The sequence below is a fragment of the Clytia hemisphaerica genome, unplaced genomic scaffold (assembly GCF_902728285.1).
Source record: "Clytia hemisphaerica strain Z4C2 unplaced genomic scaffold, Clytia hemisphaerica genome assembly, whole genome shotgun sequence".
Lineage (NCBI taxonomy): Eukaryota > Metazoa > Cnidaria > Hydrozoa > Leptothecata > Clytiidae > Clytia > Clytia hemisphaerica.
Window position 1 is genome coordinate 44,479 of NW_027104602.1, and position 24,096 is coordinate 68,574.

The following is a 24,096-nucleotide window of genomic DNA, read 5'->3' on the forward strand; positions in this document are numbered from 1 at the left end:
AAACAAAACTTGATATCATGATTGCTGGACTAGATTCTGGATACAGGAACTACTTACAAATGAAGCAACCAGAGACGTACCGTGAGGCAACCCATGCACTTTTGCTGAAAGAGGCTGTTGATCCACCAATGGAGTATTTAATTGAAGATTTAATGAACCAAATAAAGCATATTAAAACCGATAAAGAACAGGGCGATTGTGAACAATCGGTTGTTTGTTTCATATGCAAAGAGGAAGGACACATTTCCAGATATTGCCCCATTAAATATGATTAACTGTGAGAAAGAAACTATTGAACTAAATTGATTGACAAAAAAAGACCATATATTCTAAGAAAAGTATTTTACCGTAATTGAATCTTATTTACTTTGTCACTAATATATATATTAAGACATTATATTTAACATATTATTTAGCATAAAACGAAGACAAAAGGAATGAACATTAATTTGGCATTGATTGACATCCACTATAATTAACTTTGAAATTGATGCAACATGTATTGGCCTTTAGAAAAATTGACAATTAAACTCGATATTTTATGATGATGGAACCAAGATGATTCGAAATTAACAAGGGGGATAACGCTTTGATACTGCCTTGTAATTTCACAAGTTGAACCGAACATATCGACATAAATAAAGAGCATATAAACCAACGTTCCAGTGATGAGGACATCACTATTATTTACCACCCGGATGTCGTGTAAAAGGACTGATTTGACTTAAAGAATGCTTGAATTCTTAAGCTGATACTGAAAAAGATGATTACCTAATTTCTATTGAAAAGTACCTTATCTAATTATCACCAATCAATACCTAATCATCATTGATCAAGAAAACAAACTGATCACATTTCTATTGCAAAGTACCTTAAAGAAGGAGGGACAACAACAGATTGTTTTAATTCTAAAACAAACTCATCATCATTAATATGAAGAAATAACATTTCGTCACCCACTCAACGAAATCACCTGCGAACTCCTGAGAGCCAAAAATTCTATCACAACCGCACCCTATTTTGAGAATATCAACCAATCAGATTCAAGCAGTTAAATCCCATTGTTGTTACAAACCAATCCGATCCAAACACACCCCTAGCACGAACAATAACTATTATCTACACTTATTGTAATATTAATTAACAGAACTTATAAATAAGCTAAAATGTATTTAAACTGAGGTTTTTTGTAATTGTAATACAGTAGTAGTTTAGTTTTACCCATCTTAGGATGGACATAGAACTGTAAATTAGAAGAGATATAAGAATGTAAGATATGATTATGACAATGGATGTAAATTAAGGAATAATATTAAGAAGATATTAAATTGGGAGGAAAAGATTTCTTCTTTCTTTATCTTAAGGTAAGCTTGATCTCTAAGAAGGAAGCTCTATAAGTCAAACTTTATGAACAGATCTATTTTCTAGTTTTCTTATTTGCATATTTCGAACACATTTCCAAAAAGCACCATAGAACTACGTGTATCCAACCAGGGGATATACGACACGACCCACAGACAACTCGGAACAAGTTTGTTAAAAAATCCCGTCCAACCAGATTCCATGATCATGAATTTGTTCCAAACTTTGCTGATGATGGTTTTCGTGGGGCTCAGACGAAATCTTTCTACTATAGATCGATCCCAACATGGAATGCACTACCGCGATTTGTCATCGAGTCGACCTCAATCAAATTGTTTAAAGAAAGCCTAAACAAAGCGTGGGAAAAACACCAACTAAGATACTTGACATATTAATATTGTAATTAGAAATCGGTTCGTAGAGGTCCACCTCGGGCCTGTGAGCTTGTATACATCATAATAATAAAAAAAAAAAAAAAAGATTGAAAAGAAGAAACTAGATGTGCGCAATTGCAGTTAGGGAATTTCCCAATGTATATATGAATATCACCACAAACGATTATTACACGTTCAGCCTCTGGCTGTTCAAGCCGGGACAAAAAATCGGCCTACCGCCCTCCTTTCAACGCATGGGACCATTCAAAAAGTACGTACGCTCGAGAGGGGGGGTACTCCCAAAAGCGTAGGAGGGGGGGGGTCCTTGAGGAGAAGTACGTACGCAGACGTACGCTCGTAATTTTTCCTAAACTGGTTTTTTTGAGAGAAAAACGCAATATTTTCACATCAAAGAATGGTTTTTGCGATTGTTATTTTCATTTCTCCTGTGGTATTTTTGTTCATCTTATAGATTCTTTTAATTTCTTGAGACTTTGTTATAAATACGATTGGATACCTACATATTCTACTGTTACAAGAGTTACAAGTTTCGACTTTGGTTAGGGGGGTGTACTAAAAAGCGTACGTACGCTGAAGGGGGGGGGGTACACATAAAGCGTACAAGGGGGAGGGAGCGTCAAAAATTTGCCTTTTTCGAGCGTACGTACTTTTTGAATGGTCCCCCGCTGAGGCCTATGTTTGGAGTTTATAGGTAATGGGAACTGCAGACGCGCAGGCGCTCATCAACATCCCCCATGTTGAATGGAAAAAAGGTGACACCGCCCAAACAGGGCGGGTGCAAAATCTACGCCCAAAACGTTTGTTCCGAAAATTTTTTTTTGAAAAGAGATTTTTGAACCCCCTCAGAAAAATCCCAGATCCGCCTCTGTTAACAATTTAAGTGTTTCTGTTAAGACACTTTTGCCAAGTGGAGAGAATGCTATTGAGTGGTAAATTCACTTTTAAAATGATACTAATCAATGTTAATGCTACAATCAAGGTCATAATATTTGAGAAAAAAAGGGAAATTCACCGGGAAGTTTTGAAACCACAATCGATTTGTAAGTGCTCTAAAGTAGGTTCGAAGGGTAGAGTTTTAACTCTGAGCTTTAACGCTAGACTTAACACCTGGAAACTTAGGATCTGAGGATCCAAAACCAATAGGGCTCAGAATATAGCCTGGAAGTCTGCCAATCCCTCCCAAATTGAAATATTCGATTAAATTAAAGAGATAGCCCAAAATCGACCTTCTCGCCGGAACTTTAAATCTTGAAAAACGTTAAAATAACCAGAATTCTCAATATATTCCAGCCATGTCACTCCAAAAATTCAAATTTTCATTTTCCACTTCAAACAAAGGAATTTGAAAATTTAGTACTTACAGTCCATGGCTCTTTTACTGTGATCACAAGCATCTACACAGATCAGGTTCAATGTGACTTTTTCAATGTTCTCAGCCATCTTTGTATCATATATTTATTATTTTCTCTTTTTGTTTTAAACTCTGTCAAAATAAAAAAAAACATAGAATGACATTTGAATACTTTTTGGAAGGTGACATTTTCAGGCAATAATTCCAAGACGAAGAGAAAAATTTTCTATTTCATTTACATAAAAATTACAGTACAAGTTATTACTACAAAAATATTGTAATAATAATAAAAAAAATTATATATAACTCAAAATTACTTAATGGTTGTCGTATATGTTTGAAATAATATATCTACTGACTAAGGATGAATGAATGACAAGAAGTGACGAGCTGCTGACACTATCTCCAAAAAGACACCTCCACACAACAAGCTTTTCAAAGAATATTCGGCTGGGGTTGTGATTCATAAAAATTTTAACAACTATTTTGGAGGTACGATCAAAACAGGAATATGTGCATGATGTATGACGTAGTCACTCACACTTCCTAAAAATGTTCTACGAATAGCACCCAGGCCTCTTTGACCGAGCACCATCATCTTGGCTTTGTTTTGTTTTGCAATATCACAAATTGTATGTCCAATTGAATCATTTAAAGACTGAACGAAATATTTTGGTGATACCTAAAAAGAAAAATCGCAAATTTCAGAATACTACGAACCGGAATGAATAAGAAATTTTCGAGTCTCAGAATCTATGATAGCGATGCGAGTAGATTAATTTTCAAATTTGGAAAATCTCTCGAATTCCATACTTGCTAGTTATAACGGTTTTAACTAATTTTCACTGAACTTATCTTTTGGTTATAACGCAAAACATAAAATTTGGTATCTGTATAAATTAAAAATCAAACTTTAATAATATAAATACCCCTTTAGATAAACAGTATGCTTTGTATTCTTCGACAATCTTTTTACTGTCCTCGATACCCGCCTGCAATGTTTCTTGGTACATGTTTATAGGAGCCATTCCACCTGCTGAAAAATAAACAAATGCTCAGTGCTGGTTCACTTACTGAGTAAAATAAGACACCCCTGTGTCAGAGACCCCCCCACTAGAAAATTTGGCAAAGATTTCGTCCCCGGCGGGAAAAATACCCTGGAATTTCATCCCCACTGGGAAATTCACTTTGATTTCATCCCCATTCGGATATCAATGTTTAAAAATTGCACTCCAAAACCATCCCGCCACTGGGTTTTTTAACCTTGGAACAATAGAATTTTCACCCCTATTGGGATATCATTAGAAACTTTTATCCCCTGTGGGAAAAGGTTCCACCGGGGGCTGTGAGACATGGGTGTGTTGTAAAGTGCTCACAATATATTGAAAAAGATGTCCGCGATATATTACTAGCTTGATTTACAATATTCGAACAATATTAGGGGATCGTTTACAGATAGAAGATTCTTTTTTACAATAGACCACCTGTTGCTTAAACGTTATTGTCGAATATTGTTCGTCAATATATTGCACACAGTAGCGTAGACAGGAGGGGCGCAAAATTTGTGCAGGAGAGCAGATTTTTATGACTCTGTAATTATCTATTCATAATATAAAAAGATAATTACCGTGTCAAAAATTTTGCGCCCCCTTGGCTACGTTACTGGCACAGTATGGAGAATGTTTCATATGAATTGTCTCTTTTCAATTTATACAACTAGGACTGTATCATAGGCGTAGCGAGATACCCTGCAAAATTTATGGATGAGAGCGGTTTTTACGACACTGTAATTATTGTCTTTGTTTTATCAAAAAAATCATGAATATGTCATAAACGTCTGCACTCCCTCATAAATTTTGCAGGGTATCTCGCTACGCCTATGTGTTGATTTTTGTATGTACCTATAATTGCCTCTCTCTGATTCGATCTTCAAGGAATTAAAACTTTGCATCAAATTATAGAAAGCATTTTACAATACTTTCAAGCCGAAGGGAAACAATGCCTTAATTCGAATTAAAGAACAATTTGAATCGTAGAAGTTCGAATTAGGGAGAGTGGATTGTATATAATTAAGGAAATGAAATTTCATACCATAAATACCGAAAGCTGGGAGATCAGGAGGCACAAAAACATGAACCAAACCAACCTGGTCACCATCACGATGCTGATTGTCAAAATACCCTGAAAATTAAAGTTTTTGTTTTAAGGGCTGCAACAATATATTGTCGGTCAGTATATTGAGAATATATTGATGAATGTCGGCAATATATTGAAAAGGTGTCCGCAATATATTGTCAGCTCGATTTGCCATATTTCAACAATATAGGGGGATTGTTTACAGAAAGAAAATTCCTTTTTATAATAATGTTAGGCACTTTTTAGCACAAGTTCGCCTAAGAAATTATTTTTTTGAAAATCGGGCTCCATCAGAAATGAAATATTACCATTTTATATCACAATGCAAAAAATACAAAATAATCTCGAGTAATGCTTATTTTCCCTAAATATGACAAAAGGGAATTTCCCCAAAAGAAAATCCGATTTTTACAGCCAAAATAAACTTTTGAAAAAACTGCTTGAGCCACTTTTTAGAGAACCTTGCCTTCTATATGAAAAAATATGAAACCAATCGCGAGAAATGCTATTTTTCCCTAAAATGACGTAAGGGAATTTTCCCGAATGAAAATCCGATTTTTGCGGCCAATAAAAATTTTCCGAAAAAAACTGCGTTAGCCACTTTTTAGAGAACCTTGCCCTCCATCTTTATGCATAAAAGCCAATCCCAAGAAAACCTGGTAATGAACGAACAAACGAACGTGGCTTAAATTAAAGGGTCTCCAAGGTAGGTCCAAAAAAGGATCAAACGAACGAACGAACGAACAAACGAACGTGGTTAAAATTAAAGGGTCTCCAAGGTAGGCCCAAAAAAGGATCAAACGAACGAACAAACGAACGAACGAACGAACATTGGTTAAGTTAAAGGGTCTCCAAGGTAGGTCCAAAAAAGGATCAAACGAACGAACGAACGAACGAACGTGGTTAAAATTAAAGGGTCTCCAACGTAGGCCCAAAAAAGGATCAAACGAACGGACAAACGAACGAACGAACGAACATTGGTTAGATTAAAGGGTCTCCAAGGTAGGTCGAAAAAAGGATCAAACAAGTAGCTTACATTCAAGAGCACGTTTGCTGTGTTTACTAGAATCGATGCAAACCAAATTCAATGTTTGTGATTCAAAAGTGACTGATCCATCTTCGGTTGTTGTTGCCATATTGTATTATTATTATCGTTTATTTTGTATTGCTTTCTTTAAAATTTCTAATTTATTTTCTTTGTTTTCACTAAAAGAAAGAAAAAAATGAGTGTCAGTGAACCTAATTAAAAGATGTATTCGTTAACAGGACCAGAACAAATGATACAAATAGCCAAATTATGACCAGAAAATACTAAATAAGGCGACTTTTATAGACCTTGGCCTCTGTTAAAATGATTACTATCCTGGATTCCTAAAAAAATTCATTCTAATGTACATTAAAATATCATTAATAAGTGTATTGATAATAAATTTATAAATAAATAAAAAATGCAATCTTCATTCCTTATGCGGTATAATGATTGTTGGTAGATGTGAATGATGCACAACATAATCACTTGTGCTTCCAAGAAGTGTTCTGCGCACAACACCTAACCCTCTTTGACCCATAATAATATTTTTGGCATCTTTTTCATGTGCAATACTACAAATAGTATGACCAACTGAGTCGTTCATGTGCTGGAAAAACTCTTCATGTTTTATCTGAAAAAAGATTGAGGTTTTATGATTTATTATTTGCTGTATTGAAAAAAATTGCAGTTACAATAATAACAATACACCTTTTCGATCGTAGCCGCCAATTGCCGCACGGGCATTTCTTTTTCCGCTTTATCCCACTAAAACCGTTTAATATATAACCGTAATAATATATAACCGTCCTTTTTCATAGACAATAGAAAAAGGTGTAAAAAAAGGATTGGATCGAGTTTAGGCGGATAATTAGATATTAAATTGGCACGCGCCTGACCGCGCGACTACGGTCGAAACGGTGTATTTATCAGTTTTCTTGTTGAATGATAGAGACTGACACTAATGCCAAATTATCAGAAGAATCTCCAGTGGTACATATCATGAACAACCAACGTAAATTGAAACAGCAAATTTTTGAGAAAATAAATCAACTAAATGGAGCTTTCAAACTATCTTACATTCAAATCAGTGCATTTGCTTTTGTATTTAGCCAGAATATGTTGGCTTGTTTTGAATGCATCTTGAAGTAATTGATCATAAAGTCCAGCATCATATATCATATTGTCACCTGCTAAAGGGAAAAGATTTTGGAAAAAAGATTGCATGGCAAATGAAAACAAAGAAGCAAAAAAATCGCTTTTTAGTTTGTTGAAAGTGACATGAAAACTTATCCGATATTAGCAAATACGAAATGAAGCATACCTCCTAGTGGAACAGGAACAACGGGAGTTTGGTAAACATGTACTAAACCAATTGTATCACCATCTCTGTGCAAATTTGAGCAATACCCTGGCGTAAGAGAATTGTAGAAAAATTCATACTTCATAGGTTAATTGGATTAAATATTTCGCAAGCGAAAAAAATCGCGAAATTTTCTGGATTTAATTTTTGAAAGATTTCGCTTGGATTTAATTTCGCGAATAAGCCTGAAAACAGCTGAAAAATAGCGCATTTTTTGCCACAAATGGAAACTTTGGACTAGTTTCTCAGCCGAAAATGCAATTTAAAAAGTTTTGTGGTAGATTTAATTTCGCGAGTCAGATATCTCACGTGTTTTCATTTTGCAAAATTTAATGTCGCGAAAGTTAATCCGATTAAATTAGTTTTTAGATAGAAAGATAACAGCTCTTTATTGTTTACAAAAATTGATAAAGAAATTGTTTTTACTTACATTCAAATGCTTTCGCACAGATATCACTACCGTCTACACAAAAAAGATTCAGTTTTTCTGTTGCAACCATGTTTTTTATTATCTATTGTTAAATTTTATTTGTTATTTTCCGTTCACTGCATAAAACAAGAAATTGCATGATTAGAAAAAAGAATCCAGGAACAATTTAGAATAACTCAAAAAAGAAATAGAAAAAGTATTTAATGGTTTCAACCAACCAAAATCTCAGAAACATATAAACAATTAACTAAAGTTAAAGTTAAATCAAGTATTTATAAATTGCATGCAAAAATTAAAAATTAAATAAAAAATACTAAAAAATTGCCCAAAATAAAATATCAAAAAAAAAATTGATTTCTTCTACTTCATTTTTTAAATTAATTTAACTTGTTGTTCTACAGGCAGATCTTTAAAAAAATATGGGTCGGTCGGTCTGTAATTTTTCATTTATCAGGGTTGGTAAGGTACCAAAAATATTTTCCAAAAAATATCTGGATCAAAAATTCACTTTTTTTTATCTCAGATCTTTATCTAGATCATAATAAAATGTATAAAATGCTTAATTTTCTAAATTTTTCAATTTCTTGAATTAATTTTCAGCTTTATTCAAATTTAATTGTTACAAATAACTATTGTTTTTAAAATATATTGTAGTGGGAAATTCAATATTATCATTTTTTTTTGATTTTAGCAAAAATAGGGTCAGTCGGGCCCGTAGAACAACAAATTAAATTGGTCTCCCCTAAGTGAAGAAAGATTTTAAATTTGATAGGCTCAAAAAAGACTGCAAATAAAATAAAAAAGGGAGAAGTCAATGAACGCTTGGAGAAAAACATTCAATAATAACAAGAATTAAAGGCAAGGAAGGAAGGGATCGAAATAAAAACAAAGAGGATAATATTACAGATCAGATTTATACAGATATGGTGAAAAGATAAGTAACGCTGTAAGGCTGTTTTAATATGTTTACATTACGTCCTTTGCAGATTTCAATAAATTTGTCCATTATCAAGCGACTCTTACACTGTCTAGGATAGCCTCATGATCAACTTCCCCTTGAATGGTTGATCCAGCTTCAAAATAGTTATTGGTATATGTGTACTCATGTTTAGGGTTTCCTAGGATGTAAATATTCCAGTATTAAATCTCTAGAGACAAGAACTTCAACTATCAATGGTATTTTAAATATAAAAAGAAAGAAATATACAATAAAAATATTCTCATTCTTTTTCACATTCTTGACTTTTTAAGCATAATATTTTTCTTAAAGAATAAACATTAGCTATCTACACTTTACTTATCTATGCAACATAATTTGATATCATAGCAACAACAAAATTTTGCATTGTGCAAAAAGCCTTGTTGATTGTATTTTTTGATGGAAAAACTCACTGTATAATCCAAACGATGGAAGGTCTGGGAGTACATGAATATGAATAAGTGCAAGCCCCACATCTTCTCTGTAAACTTGATCAAAGAAATCAGCAAAATAAAATGATTTGCTGAGTATTAAATATAGTAAAAGGTTTAATTTGTTTGCTTAAAAGGGACAATGAAATAAAAGAATTTCTGTCAAAAATATCGCAAAGACTTAAATAACATTTGTATAAAAGTAACTTTCCATAGCGAAATGCTACCATCTCAAGAACACTGTTGGGTTCAGGGCTTGGCAAAGTTCTAAAGATAAGCCACCCTCCTAAACAACTGAACAATGCCAGGACCCATGCCTCTGTTTTATTTCCATGCACTTATAAAACTAAGTTAGCAATGTCATTGTTCTTTTGTTCTTTTAGTTGAGGTGTTTATGCTCTTTGAAATGAAAAAAAATTGAAAATTTACAGAATAATGTCATCTAATGGTTAAAAGAGGATTTTAGAAAGTGCTAGGCGAAAAATTTAAATCTTAAGCTTTTTTTCTAATCACAATGTTGAATTATATTCCAGCTGAAATAAAGTTGACACGCAATCATTTATAAATTTTTCTTAATGATATTAAATATGCGATCATGATCAAGGAAAGGTTTATCGAAAGTACAGTACTGGGTAAAAGGGTGTCCTTGAAAAAAGTACTTATCATTACAAGTCACAATTTCAAAACTTTGTATAATGCCAACATACCTTGTATAATTCAACTTTCCTTCAATTCAAACTTCTCAGAAATGGCCCGGGAAAATGTGCGCTCCATCGTTGTGTATAAAATTGTCTGGGAGATAAATGAAGGCGCTTTTGCCTGCAAGGGGTTAGTAAATTTTCAGCTTCTAACTTTTGATAGGGATCTCTTTTTAGCAAAAGATTTTCAAGGTGGTATAATATCATGAATAGAAAGAACATACTAAAATTTGGGAAGATTATGTTAACCAGAACTTAAGAAAAGCTAAAAATCAACTGAATAATTTCCAGAGAAAAAAACTTTTTAATAAACTCAATGAAGTATGCACAATTACTACTACACATTTTTTTATAAGCAACTCCAGTTTTCAGGCTAGGGTTTAGCATTATAGCTCATTATAGGCAATATTGCAGTTTACTCCCGGCCCGGGAGTGAAATTCGGTCCCGGATTTTTCGACATGAAAATTTCGAAATTTTTGAATTTTTATTACACTCGTTATTCTCGGATCGAAAATGATAAAAGCCTCTATATATATATACTACTTGCAGTTCACTCCCGTATGGAAAATCATATTAGTATCTTTCTATATATACTTGCAGTTCACTTCCGGATTGAAAATCGTATTGGGTTTCTCTATATATACTTGCAGTTCACTCCCGGGTTAAAGATAACGTAAAACCGACCCGTAGAGAAACCCGGGAGTGAACTGCAAGTATATATAATAGTAAATGGTTATTCAAAGTTCGTTGTTTTTCAATACAAAAGAAGGATTGGAGGCTTGAAATTGAAATCAGGGAAGTGCGGGGCAGATGTATAATTATACGTATACCCTTACCAAAACATTGACTAGAAAAGTATACTTTCAGTATATAGAAAGTATACTGCATTCATACTTTTGCTCAAATTTAAAGATTAAAGTATACTCTAAGTATACTTACCAAAATCAAAGCATCACTCAAATTAACAAAATGTGTACTGCATTTATACTGCAATCAGAAAGTATGAAAAAAGTATACTGTTTTTATACTTTACTTTACTTGTTTTTCAAAATGAGATAAAAATAAAAATAACTAGGTGCATTAGATCAAAAAGTATACTTTAAGTATACTGCCCTTGGAGAGGCAAAGTTCTTATTTGTTTTGAAATCATTTTTCCTTTGTTAATTTTCATGCATGAAAGATTTTTTTAAAAAGAAGTGAATCTCATAAAAACTTTGAAACACATGAAAAAATTCTCTCATAACATCAGAACATTAAATAAGTGTGGTGTTGTGAGAGAAATTTGTTTTTGACCATTTTTTGAACAGTTGAAAGTTTTTAAACATTTATAAATTTGAAGATGAAGGGTTTGCTTTAACGATAGGTAAAGTTCAATGGATGGTGTGCAGCGACCTTGCTAATGTAAGTATAAAGATTACCTGTATATTATTCAAAACTAATGGTGCACTATATGAATGTAATGAATCTTGTTTGTGATTATACTAGTCTGTGACAGCTGATGAGTTAGGTAGTTTAAGTTAAACCTGGTGTGAGTGCGGATACAGATTTTCTTTATCTGTTATAAAGAGCTTTTAAGAATATTTACTTTCAATGTTACTTACAGTTACTTTACTGTTACTTTCAATGTATCAGATTAATGGAGTTTAGTTTTAAAATTTCTTGAAATTCATAAGCCTTATAGGCATGAACTTTTCAAATTTCATTGAAAATCTGTTTTGAATGGCCATGTGATTAATACTAGCAACTTCTATGAAAGTATACTTTATTTATACTTTTTTGCAGTATATATGAAGTACACTTCCATGCAGTATACTTAAAGTATATGGAATATTGTTCCAAAAATTTAGTACTTAAAGTATACTTCCTAAAACATCAAAATATATACTGAAAGTATACTTTTAGTACTTCTGAAAGTATACTTGCAGTACAGAATAGCATATACTTAAAGTATACTGAGTTTTGATAAGGGTAATTAACACTCGAAAATTTAATGTGTAACGATTTTATTGATTCCGTGCCGGGAGTGAACTGCAAGTATATATAGAAACTAAATCATATTTTCGACCCGGGAGTGAACTGCAAGTATATATAGAGAAACTATATCATATTTTCGACCCGGGAGTGAACTGCAAGTATATATAGAGAAACTATATCATATTTTCGACCCGGGAGTGAACTGCAAGTATATATAGAGTAAATTTGAATTTTTGAAACTCGACTTTATTCAAAACCCGGGAGTGGACTGCAAGTATATATAATAATAGGTTAAGTTTGATTTCTGACACCACTTTTTTCAACATGCTGGATCCTCTCTTCTCAGTACAAGAACCGAGGAAGGACAAGTGTTTTGAAAAAGAGGGTGAGACAACTCGACTGGCTCATGCACAATTTTGAGACCCACAAAGCCCGATGGTTCTACTTTTGTCTACACCTAGATTATTTTACTTCAATGGAAATGCAAAAGACGTTCCTCAAGGTGATTAGAATAAATAAAATCTATAAGCATGTTATTGAACCTTCTACAAGCGTTTAAAGAACGACACATGATATATAGGGATTCAATTCATAACATCATATAAGTCGTTCTTTAAACACTCGTTATTCGATTTAATAATTGTTTAAAGAACGACACATGATATATTGTGGAAATAAAAGGAATTCAATTCATAATATCATATATGTCGTTCTTTAAACACTCGTTATTCGACTTATTATAGTATCATATTTGTTGAACATTGTATTCATATTTATTTTGCAAAAATGAAACTTGTATATCTCGAAACTTATTTAAATAGTACATGATTAGAAATCTAAATGAATCACTTCGATTGAAAAATTTCCCAATATCCTTGATCATCATACATCTATAATATATTTTCGAAACTATAATGTTTTCGACCCGGGAGTGAACTGCAAGTATATATAGAGAAACTATATCATATTTTCGACCCGGGAGTGAACTGCAAGTATATATAGAGAAACTATATCATATTTTCGACCCGGGAGTGAACTGCAAGTATATATAGAGAAACTATATCATATTTTCGACCCGGGAGTGAACTGCAAGTATATATAGAGAAACTATATCATATTTTCGACCCGGGAGTGAACTGCAAGTATATATAGAGAAACTATATCATATTTTCGACCCGGGAGTGAACTGCAAGTATATATAGAGAAACTATATCATATTTTCGACCCGGGAGTGAACTGCAAGTATATATAGAGAAACTATATCATATTTTCGACCCGGGAGTGAACTGCAAGTATCTATACAGAGAAACTATATATTTTCGACCCGGGGAGTGAACTGCAAGTAATATAGAGAAACTATATCATATTTTCGACCCGGGAGTGAACTGCAAGTATATATAGAGAAACTATATCATATTTTTGACCCGGGAGTGAACTGCAAGTATATATAGAGAAACTATATCATATTTTCGACCCGGGAGTGAAAACTGCAAGTATATATAGAGAAACTATATCATATTTTCGACCCGGGAGTGAACTGCAAGTATATATATAGAGAAACCAATACTATTTTCGGTTGTTTAATAATGTTTATGTTCGTTGTTTTTCAATATAAAAGAAGGATTGGAGGCTTGAAATAGAAATCAGGGAAGTGCGGGGCAGATGTATAATTATACGTATAATTAACACTCGATAAACGACGAATTTTAACGAAGAAAAATTTCGTTTCCGGGACGGGGCTAAAGTGCAAGAATGCCTATGCCTATGCCTCATCTCTAAATAAGGTTGTCGAAATTAGAAGGCAGATGTCGAGATTAGACCAGCTTACGGTAGCGATCGCTTACTCAAGGATGGATATTGATGAGCAATCAATTAATTTTGATTATCTTTCGATTAATATCTTATTGATTATTTATCAATTAATACCGAAAATTTGATATTTATTAGTATTTCAAGGTTTCCAATTCTTTGGAGAATTTTTTTCAAACATAAACTTTCGCGAATTGCCCTGTTAAGAATTTTCAAAGACATTTACTTTCAGGAAAAGGGTCAAAATTTGCAAAAAGTCGCAAAAGCTTCTGCTCGCAAACGTTTATAAGCCTAAAAATGAGAATTTGATTCCAAATCAATGGTATTGATTTATAATCGATTAAAACATCCATCGATAGCAATTCATAGTTAATCGAGGTCCAAAAAATTGAGAATATTTTCCGGACATGAACAGACATGAACAGAAACAAGCAGCAGAAAATTCAACCAAAGGAAAAAATTCTCTATTACTCTAAATTATACTCTATTATTTGATCAAACTAATAATTACCAATACCGTAAAAGTAAAAAGTAAAAAGTAAAATCTAAATTATTAGTATATACCTTCTTAGTATGAATTCAGGTAAGTTCTGGCTTTATAATTGGCTTTATATAACATCCAACGACAATGAAACCCAGAGTGTATTGTGTCTGTGTGATGGAGGGACCCATTTTATAAGATAGGGTTCCTTATTCCTGCAGTCCTTCACGTTTGCTTGTTGATAATGGTTCGACGTCATAAAATAAGCAGTCAAAGCCATCTATCTAGCTCACGATGAAAATAATGTTGGTCATTCGCCACGTTTGGACTGGCAGGCATGTTGTCGTGCACGTTCATAAAGGTTTTGTAAACACGATGTTTCTTTTTGCTGATTTTGAGCATGATTGAGAAAAATGGTTATATATCAATGGTAAGGGATCTCTTTATCACATTAATAAGACTTTACTTGGTATTTGTGTTTTTTTCTTAGGTTTAGGAGCTTTGGATTCAGCCTAACAAGTAAAATTATCGAATTATCCGATGATTGATGATCGATGACCTGAGAAAAAAAATTTTAAACGTGCAGACAGACATTTTTTTTCGAATGTAAACAAATCACTTACCTGATGCTTACCATATCAAAAGTGGCTTAAAGCGCGAAGAAAACGACTTCTGCTCCTTTGGTAGTAAAACTTACGCGGCGTAGGCAAAAAGAGATAATAAAAGAATTGTTTATCCGTGGTCACATTTTGTAAGTATTTTCCTAAGAAGTTTCCTTTATAGTATGCAAGTATTAGACAACCCACGGCTACCTTGGCGAAAGTGAAATCGAAATCATAACATAAATGGCGGCGGCCTTGACTGTTCAATCTTCTGGATTTTTTCCAGACTATTCGAAAGATCAAGAAAGTGTTCCACTCCCAGTCATCCACCATGTCATCACAGATAAAGAACTTCACACCAAGGTATTCATTATTCTTGATAATTGTTTTTCTCAGTGTAGCCCTACTCTTAAAGCTCTTAAAAGAGCATCTAGCTAGTGCCGTAAAGTTGGGTAACTTTTGCTTGCATATATCAGGCAGTATAAACCTAACTCTTCATACAAAAATTACGGGAAACGCATATTTGGACTTTGTACCCTATGCTGCACTCAAGCACTTGAGCCAAAATCCCGCAAAGGCGGGAAAAAAATCAGTTTTTCGAAGTTTGCAAAAAAACGCCACATAGAAGATCTTTCAAATTCAGTATGTGAATAGGGCAGTAAAAAATACAACTTTTCTATTTTTCCTTTTTTTTGCAAAAGTTCTAGGAATGAAAATAAAAGGATAATGATAATTGAATACTATCCATTGATGATCCGCGGCACTATCGTAAAGCTAGAATCACTTCGCGTACACTTCGCTTGAGAAAATGATTGACAGATTGAAGTTTTTCATCCCCGCGGCGCGCGCCGCGCGGGAGCTCGGGCGCTATGCGAGAGTTCTCGGCTCAATCCTCGGACCGCGTTAAAATGGTAAACTGAGCTGTGATTGATCATTTCGATGGAAGTTGTTGGAATGTTTACAAGGCTCTTGACAGAAAATCGTTTGTTTTATTGTCAATGATGACAGTGTGGTTATTAATTTTGTGAGATCTGACAAATTGATGTTTGTAAGTGCACTTTATAGTTTTGATTCCCATTGAAGAATCATATTCTGGTTTTCATGTTATTAGATGCTGTTTTAGAGCTTTAGGTCTACACTGTCAGGGTGAAAGCTTCTTCGTAAAGACGAAAGACATGTATCTATTTTTCGGATCCGGTATGCGGGAATAGTGTCAGGACCTGCAGGCGACCTGGTAGGGTTGGGTTTGGGTGTGGTTTGGGTGTGGTTACGTATCAGATTGTCTAGGAATTGGGTTATTATCAGTTAGGGTTAGGGTTGGAGCTCGAAAAAAGCACTCTTTTGTGATTTTCTCTTAATACAGTCTGGTCTGCAGATTGTACAATATAAATAGCCATCAGAAACGCTCTTTCGGCATGAATCCGTGGCGCAGTGGATAAGGCATTGGGTTTCAAAGCATCGGAACTTTGCATTTAGTGAGTTCGAATCCCACCGGTGCCGATCTGTCGGTAAGTCATTCAGTAAGTTAGAAAACATAGTAAATAACTCACACAGAACCAGAAAGTCAGAAAAACTACGAACAAGAGACTGGAAAGTACGAAATAAGTCCAGATCTGTCTTTCGTCTTTACGAAGAAGCCACGACCGCATATCAGAGGTGCGCGGAAAACTTGCATAGCCATCAAATGACTGACCAATCTAAGGAGCAAAATTTCAAAACAAATGAACTACGCAGATCCGCTTGCAGCTCTACTCTACCATTTTTGTTTTGATATAATTTAATGAGCAGCCTGGTCAAATTCATCATTTGAGTTGCTATAAGAAGCACAGGGATGACCAGACGATCTCAATCGAACGGAATCGACGATCGACCCAGTCGAACCAATACACCGTTTAGGAGTCTCGCTATCTTCACGGTACTCCATTGCAGAGGCCGGTAAAAATGGTAGGTAAGGCCGATGAAATTTATATATGAGTTTACCGTCGGCCGCCCGCATCTCTAAAAATCACCCGCATGAAAATTTCATTATCTTCAAAATTCCTAAAATTTTCATTATTTCTATATTTCTTTACAACTACAACCTCCATCGTTGTTAAAATGAGGCTCGGAAAACACGAGTTACAAAACACGAGTTACAAAACACAAGTTACAAAAAACACGAGTTACGTTAAATGTGACGTCATCAATGTGAAATTATGACGTCACAAGTAGATAATTTAACTCGTCAATTTATGGTACACCATAATCTTACAAGTTAATTAACTCGTCAATTTATGGTGCACCTTAATCTTACGAGTTAATTAACTTGTCAATTTATGGTGCACCTTAAACTGACAAGTTAATTAACTCGTCAATTTATGGTGCACCTTAAATTGACGAGTTAAATTTTTATGAAACCAAGTTGGTCAAAAATTCTAAAATGGTGGTTAAATTATTTTTGTGCCTATTTTTAGTTTAAAACTATTGGAATGGTAATTTTCTCTCATAATATTCTATAGTCTTTAACTGAGACAGAATTTGACAAAAAGTATTTAGGCTGGTTCAAATGCTAAGGGAGGGAGGCATATGTATAGAGTTTTGTTTCCTGTAGAGATTTAAAAATAAAATTACGAATTTTGAAGCTTAAAAAGAAAAATGTTATTTTGACTGATTTTTGGTGGACTTTGAATTTGGATCTAAGTGCCCATCTCAATTCCCCCATAAAAAAACGGTCACTTTGAGCCGAATTACAGACGTAATTCTAAAAAGTTACTCTCAGGTGCCAAATAAACGGGGGGGGGGGGGTCGGAAAAATTTGATAAACAGGAGGGCCTAATTACCGGGGGTTTGAAAATGTACTAATAATTTTCAATTCAATAATATATTGAATGTATGCCTATTTTAAGCTGAATTTTAGAATTTTTGACAAACTTGTTTTCATGAAAATTTAACTCGTCAATTTAAGGTGCATCATAAATTGACGAGTTAATTAACTCGTAAGATTAAGGTGCACCATAAATTGACGAGTTAATTAACTCGTAAGATTAAGGTGCACCAAAAATTGACGAGTTAATTAACTCGTAAGATTATGGTGCACCATAAATTGACGAGTTAAATTATCCACTTGTGACGTCATAATTTCCCATTGATGACGTCACATTTAACGTAACTCATGTTTTTTGCAACTCGTGTTTTTTAACTCGTGTTTTTTAACTCCTGTTTTCCGAGCCTCTGTTAAAATCGTCTCTACGCAGGATTCCCTCTACGCATGACCTTTTTCCCAGAGTAAACACGGGTAAACAAAGAAGATTTTTTACAGAAAATGTGACCGCCCTCAATCCTACAACTACAGCGGGCATCACGCCCATCTATCTGCCTAACCGCCCTGGCGGCCATTTTAGTTTTTTGCCAAATCTAGCGCCACTGTAGCAATCGATCTTTATTTTTCGTTCGCAAAACATGCGTAGGGTTGAAGCAAAGCAAAATTTTTTATTTTGAGAGAGAATGGTTAGCAGAAATGGTGGATAAGGTGCTGTTGGGAAAATAATGAATAATGAATAATGAAGTCATGCCGCATCTATTTTTGGGTAAGTTCACGACAGTAAACTCATATGTAAATTTCATCGGCCTAAAAATGCGCACTTTAGTACTGTGAAAGGTTAGAGGAATGTAAACATTGTGAATTTTTTTCTCTCCTTTTAAAGAGAATGATTTAGATATTTGAACATGATATCAATGATAATTTTATAAGTCTCTCCTGAAAATTTCACAAAAATTCATCAAGAGGAAAAGAAGTTGTGATTAAAAGGAGTTCTTTACCTACCGTTTTTCTGCTATTTTTCCTTATGAGAACCAGATGTTTACCTACCGTTCTTTTACTTTTTTTACGGAGGAGAGTGAATTTTCCGTGGTCGCTAAAATCAAAACAATGGAAAATTGGATTGACGCGTGCGCAGTCGACACTCCTAAACGGTGTATTCGAACGCAATCGACCCAGTTGAACCAATTCGAACGCAATCGACCGATTGAAATTCAATTGTCGAACGCAATCGAATCAAAATTGAATATTACCGCAATTTTCAGATTTGATTGATATTCGATTGCGTTTGATTGATGTTTGATTGAGATTGCGTTCGATTGCGTTCGATTAGGATTCGATTGCGATGTTCCAAAATTAACCAATCGGGTTTACAATCAGAATTCCGTAGGAGTTAACAAGTCGGGAAATGTGGAGTTACGTAATAAGAAAATACTTTTTTTCCGGGGGTTAAACATATAAAAGACCAGACGATCTCAATCGAACGGAATCGACGATCGAACCAGTCGAACAACAATTGAATCAATCGAATATTACCCAGAATTTTGATGTTCGATTGAGATTCGATTGCGTTCGACAATCGAAAACAACGCATATGTGAAAAAAAGATAACTTTTGAGCTCAAGGCGGCAATCAAAAATATGTTGCGTTCGGGTCATCCGACCGATTAAAACCCGATTCGGAAAAGTCAATAAAAGCGTCGGGTTTTTTTGGGCGCTGTTCGCAGGTTCAGATCTTTCCCATAATGGCGGGCACGTGCGAACAGAGCATGTCTTTGAATCATTATTCAAGTTTTTTCATGTAACCTTATTGAAATTTTCATGTAAAAATTCAGCAACGCGGTAGGGCCAATATCCTGGGGGCCGATAATAAGGGCCGCTTAAAGGTTAACACATGCGCGCACATTTAGTTTGGCAAATAAAGATGGCGGCATAAGATTCTGTTGATTGCCGACTTGATTCATCAGGATTTACTAGATCTTAAAAATCCGACAAAATTTACTACCGACCGACCGACTGGATTTGAAGATGTTTTAGGACCCGAATGGAACATATTTTTGATTGCCGCTTAAGAGTCAATTATATAAATGAAGAAAACAAATACTAATCTAGAATTTTTTTAAATATGAAGAGAAACTATTCACCTGTACAATGCAAAAAACTAGAAGTCCATAGTTACTTTCATCATCTAATATTAAAGTCTTTTGTGCTTCTGTTTGCACTGTTTTTCTTTATGTCCTTACTGGCACGCATACTTTTGAAAAATGTATATTCTTCCCACGTTGAGTAGGGGATTTAAATTTTTTAGAGAGGACTTTCATACATACCTTACGGGTTCACACCGAATTTGGGCTTGTTGATCGGATTTCTCTTTGAATTACAGTAGAGCAGTTCTAAGTTTTGGTGGTGAACGGTTATTGGGTGGCTGCGTGATTTTACGTTTTTCTTATGTAACTCCCGTCAACAAATTACTACAGAACTGATTTTTCAGTTGTGTTGAAGTTTTTATAAGATGCTCACATAATTGGTTATTCAAAACAATAGAGATGACGCGTTCTTTAGAAATATATAATAAAAGTTTTTGTTTGAATAGTTAACGACCAATCCAATGACAAAAATTCTTGTAAAATGTTCAACTTGACCCTGATTTTTGGCATGAAGCAGAGTCTTACGGATACTAAAATATTATAGTTGTCATCGATTATTAATCGATGGATGTTTTGTATCAATTATCAATCAACACCATCGATTTGGAATCAAGTTCTCTTTTGTGCTTGTGGAGAGAAAATTTCTATTTCGCTCACGGAAAATGCTGCAGTGACTTTTGGTAATTCTTATATTGAAATGAATGAAATTTTTCCAACTGATTTTTTTTCCTTTGAGAGAGGCTCTTTAACACTCCACGAAACAGGCTACAGAATACCTTAAAGGAAGAGTTCAATTTTTCTTTTACTCGATCAGATTCGATTCTAAGAACTTTTCAAATAGGCAAATATCAAAAGTTTTATCCTGAAGAACTTTGATGACACTGGATAAAAAAAATCTAATTAATAATAATAATAGATGTAAAATTAATAAGGTCGATATTATAAATATAAGGTAACCTAGTAAACCTTATTAATTAACCCATTTCTTAAGTTTTTCCTATTTTAAGAAAGCCTGTAGATTTTTGTCAAGGATTGTTTTTGTTTGTAACAAACTAAAGCTATCTTTCCTGTGTTTTATTAAAAAAGAATTTGGATGCGGCTTTTTTCTTTGAATTTCTTGATAATTTTTTAGTATTCTGAAAGAGAAAGATGAACCGACTTTTGGAGTTGAGAAAAGTAAGCTATGATGGATTGTTAATCATGTATTTTGATTTTGAACTAAAAATCCTGTAATGGTTCTCCCTAGTATTTGGGGATTCAAACCTTTGGTCTGTACAAAGTATATTTTCCAGGCCCGTAAAAAATCAATACAATTAAAAAGCAATCGATAAGTTAGTGGTAATCAATTTATTTAACTAAAGGTAAACAAACTCATGGATCAATTACGACTGTCTGGTTATTTCATTTGTAAACATTTGGATGTAGAGCTTGTTCTAATTTTCTTTTGAAAGGTTCACCAGCCCACACCACCTGAAATCAATTTAGAAAAGCTCCTGAAGTTGCTGACAAATAAACATTCCGTAAGTCTTACAATGTTACAACAAATTTTTTGCCATGACATTTATTCTGCTTTAAATTTCAAAATTTGGCCTAGATGTTATTATTATTTCTGTTAACATCTTATTTTTATGATCTTTTTACAATGCATCTTAGAAATCATTGATTGAACGACATTATCGTGCAATAAAACTCCTCTGTTCCTGTTATAAGAATGGTATTGTATCCTTTTCAAAACTTGTAATACTGTATACCGTAACTTGGTCTAATGTCGACACCCCTCCTCTAATTCCGACACCCTTTTTATCAGCTGAAATTTATAGAAAGATTGAAACTGTTCTTTGCTTAGTATAGTCAGAGAGGTATTATCTTTTTTCAATCAGTGATTCAAGCTCTCATATTATTCCTTTCTCTAAAGAAGGCTGTCGGAATTAGACGAGGGATGTCGATATTAAACCAACTTACGGTAGAGACTGCATTTTGAAGAAGTTGACTACATGTTTTTCTTATAAAAACAAACTATAAAAGAACATTAGGCTTCAATGTTCGATGACCAAAATCTTAAGAATAAGTTAAGAACATTAATTTTAAAGACTTTGCGGACTTTAAAACACCCAATTTTTAGGAAAATGAACCAAAATACTCAAAAAATGGTGAAATTAAGAATATGTCAAAAGAAAATTTTTAGGCTTAAAACTCAAAAAGTTAGGAACATCTGAAATTTAGGATGTTCTTATAATAACAACGTGATTTTTTCTGACATTGCAAGAAAGCTGATAATTCTTTATGGTGTACAATAAAACTTTATTATGAATGGAGAAATCAGATTAGACCTAAATTGTGATCGTTTGATAAAATATTCATGATCTTAGCAGAACATAAAATCAATTGTACAGCAATTTCGAGGGTATGAGTAATATGTCTTTACAGAGATCTTTTATTCAATATTTAAAATTGAAATGTTTCTTTACAATTGTAAATTGTTCTTCATTTATTTGTACCGATTATTCACCTGAACTAAATTATTAACATGTATCATTAGCATTTAAAAGATGTCAAATTGGTACTGGAAGTTTTAAAGAAATGTCACGAGTATCTTAACATTGATACTGGATATGAAGAATCTGTGTGCAGTATTTTAAACTTATTAAGGTGAGATCTTGTTTTTTTTTATTTTGCTTCAAATGTACCAACATACCCAATGATTTTAAAGGTTTTATTTATACAAGTGTTCCCGTTATATCACACACATATTTCATATCAGGACTGTAAGCTTTTCCCCTTTTTGTCCGATCTTGCTCCACATCCGTGTCACTTCAATATCAACAAACTTGTCAATTAATCACTCTAATCGGCGATCCAAAAGCTATTTACAATCAGATTGGTTAAGAAGAGTTCAATATATCTTGTATTTTACATGTACAAAATATAAATTGACGAAAAGATGTTGTTGCATTGTAGCGGTAGAAGCAATCTGACGTCACTTTGCTACTAAAGTGCCCTGCACTTTTTTCCAACACAAAATGTGCATTTTTTGGGTCACCGATAAACCATTTATCAGACATTTGCGAGTACAATATGGAAATATTTCACTCGTTCCGGATTTTCCGTAGATTTTTTTCGCCAAAAGGCTCGGAAAATTAATGTACGGAAAAATCTCTGAACTCGTATAATATTTCTCATATTGTACTCGCAATTGTCCGATAACTATTACTTATTCAAAAACGAAACAAAATCAACATCGATCGAATGTATTTTTTCCTCAAGTTAATCTTATGATATATTGAGTTTTAAATGTACAGTATGAACAAAATCACTGCATTATTTTTGGACCTATTATTTTAATCCTAATCGCACCATGGGTCATTCTTTCTTATTTGGCGCGCCTTCAAAAAGAACTGTAGAGAACAATTAATTGTTAATCATACTCTCGAAGGGGCGCCAATTTCTTCTAAATTGAGTTTTTAATATTTTTCACATCGTTCTTTCATCGAACGTGTTGATTTCATTCGAATGTTACTTTGAGAGAAAAAAAAAACAATAAAAATAACAAAAAGAAAAACAAGAAAAAATAAAGCTTTCAGTGTATATAGTTTCCTTTCAATTTTTTCATGATACTGAAAAAAAAGTCTGAAAATCATTGTGCGATTAGTTCGCAATCACATGATAACTCGTGCAATTCGAAAAATTACATGCTCGTGATTTTTTTGTTTCGAATTTTCCTTGTCCTTTCGGACTAGGAAAATTGCAAACAAAAAATTCACTCATGCAATTATTTATGAATTGCACTCGTTAAATCATGTGATTAGTACTAGTAATCGTCAGTAAATAATTATTAGTAAATCATAGTTTTGAAAAAAAAACTTTTTCTAACTTTTATGTTTTTGTAAACATTCGAAAACCTCCTTTTTTTCTTTTGTTTAAAAAGAAAACATTGCAGTGTAATTTTTCTTTGTTTTCAATTAAAAGAAGCTATTGTAACGTAAAACTTCTTTGTTCTTTTTTACATTGAAGATAAAAAATGTCTAGTAAAAAAAGAGAAAAGAATAAGGGGACAAAAGTGTCCCCCCGCCGAAGAGTGCAAAAAGTGGTAATAGTGCAATTAACGATTAATCGC

General features: G+C 33.6%; 4 protein-coding genes across 7 annotated transcripts in view; 1 reads left to right on the plus strand and 3 right to left on the minus strand.

Annotated features, from left to right (window-relative positions):
* The window catches only part of LOC136824151 (universal stress protein Slr1101-like), a 104,965-nt gene that overhangs the window by 5,251 nt on the left and 75,618 nt on the right, over positions 1 to 24,096 (minus strand). For both annotated transcript variants that reach the window (XM_067080318.1, XM_067080317.1), the window contains exon 2: positions 3,119 to 3,238. In XM_067080318.1, coding sequence (XP_066936419.1) covers positions 3,119 to 3,197 — 79 coding nt within the window. In that variant the 5' untranslated portion in view covers positions 3,198 to 3,238. The remainder of the gene's footprint in view (positions 1 to 3,118; positions 3,239 to 24,096) is intronic.
* On the minus strand, positions 3,311 to 6,456 carry LOC136824147 (universal stress protein Slr1101-like). The gene is made up of 4 exons (XM_067080313.1): positions 6,281 to 6,456; positions 5,200 to 5,289; positions 4,038 to 4,144; positions 3,311 to 3,790 (listed from the first exon to the last, which is right to left on the minus strand). The coding sequence occupies exons 1-4, from the start codon at positions 6,378 to 6,380 to the stop codon at positions 3,590 to 3,592; spliced, it is 498 nt and encodes a 165-aa protein (XP_066936414.1). The 5' UTR covers positions 6,381 to 6,456; the 3' UTR covers positions 3,311 to 3,589.
* On the minus strand, positions 6,612 to 8,207 carry LOC136824159 (universal stress protein MSMEG_3950/MSMEI_3859-like). 2 transcript variants are annotated; one of them, XM_067080328.1, is made up of 4 exons: positions 8,065 to 8,207; positions 7,596 to 7,682; positions 7,352 to 7,461; positions 6,612 to 6,905 (listed from the first exon to the last, which is right to left on the minus strand). In XM_067080328.1, exons 1-4 carry the CDS (start codon positions 8,132 to 8,134, stop codon positions 6,702 to 6,704), a joined length of 471 nt encoding a protein of 156 aa, XP_066936429.1. In that variant the 5' UTR covers positions 8,135 to 8,207; the 3' UTR covers positions 6,612 to 6,701. The 2 variants fall into 2 exon arrangements, with proteins under 2 accessions (XP_066936429.1, XP_066936428.1); XM_067080327.1 differs by having other exon boundaries at positions 6,616 to 6,905; positions 7,352 to 7,464.
* The window catches only part of LOC136824211 (cilia- and flagella-associated protein 69-like), a 36,364-nt gene continuing 27,510 nt past the window's right edge, over positions 15,243 to 24,096 (plus strand). The window contains exons 1-4 of one of the 2 annotated variants that reach the window (XM_067080389.1): positions 15,243 to 15,402; positions 21,434 to 21,502; positions 21,636 to 21,701; positions 22,522 to 22,631. In XM_067080389.1, the coding sequence (XP_066936490.1) occupies positions 15,283 to 15,402; positions 21,434 to 21,502; positions 21,636 to 21,701; positions 22,522 to 22,631 (365 nt within the window). In that variant the 5' untranslated portion in view covers positions 15,243 to 15,282. Of the gene's footprint in view, positions 15,403 to 20,478; positions 20,663 to 21,433; positions 21,503 to 21,635; positions 21,702 to 22,521; positions 22,632 to 24,096 lie in introns of those variants that run through there. The other variant, XM_067080390.1, reaches the window with a different exon arrangement.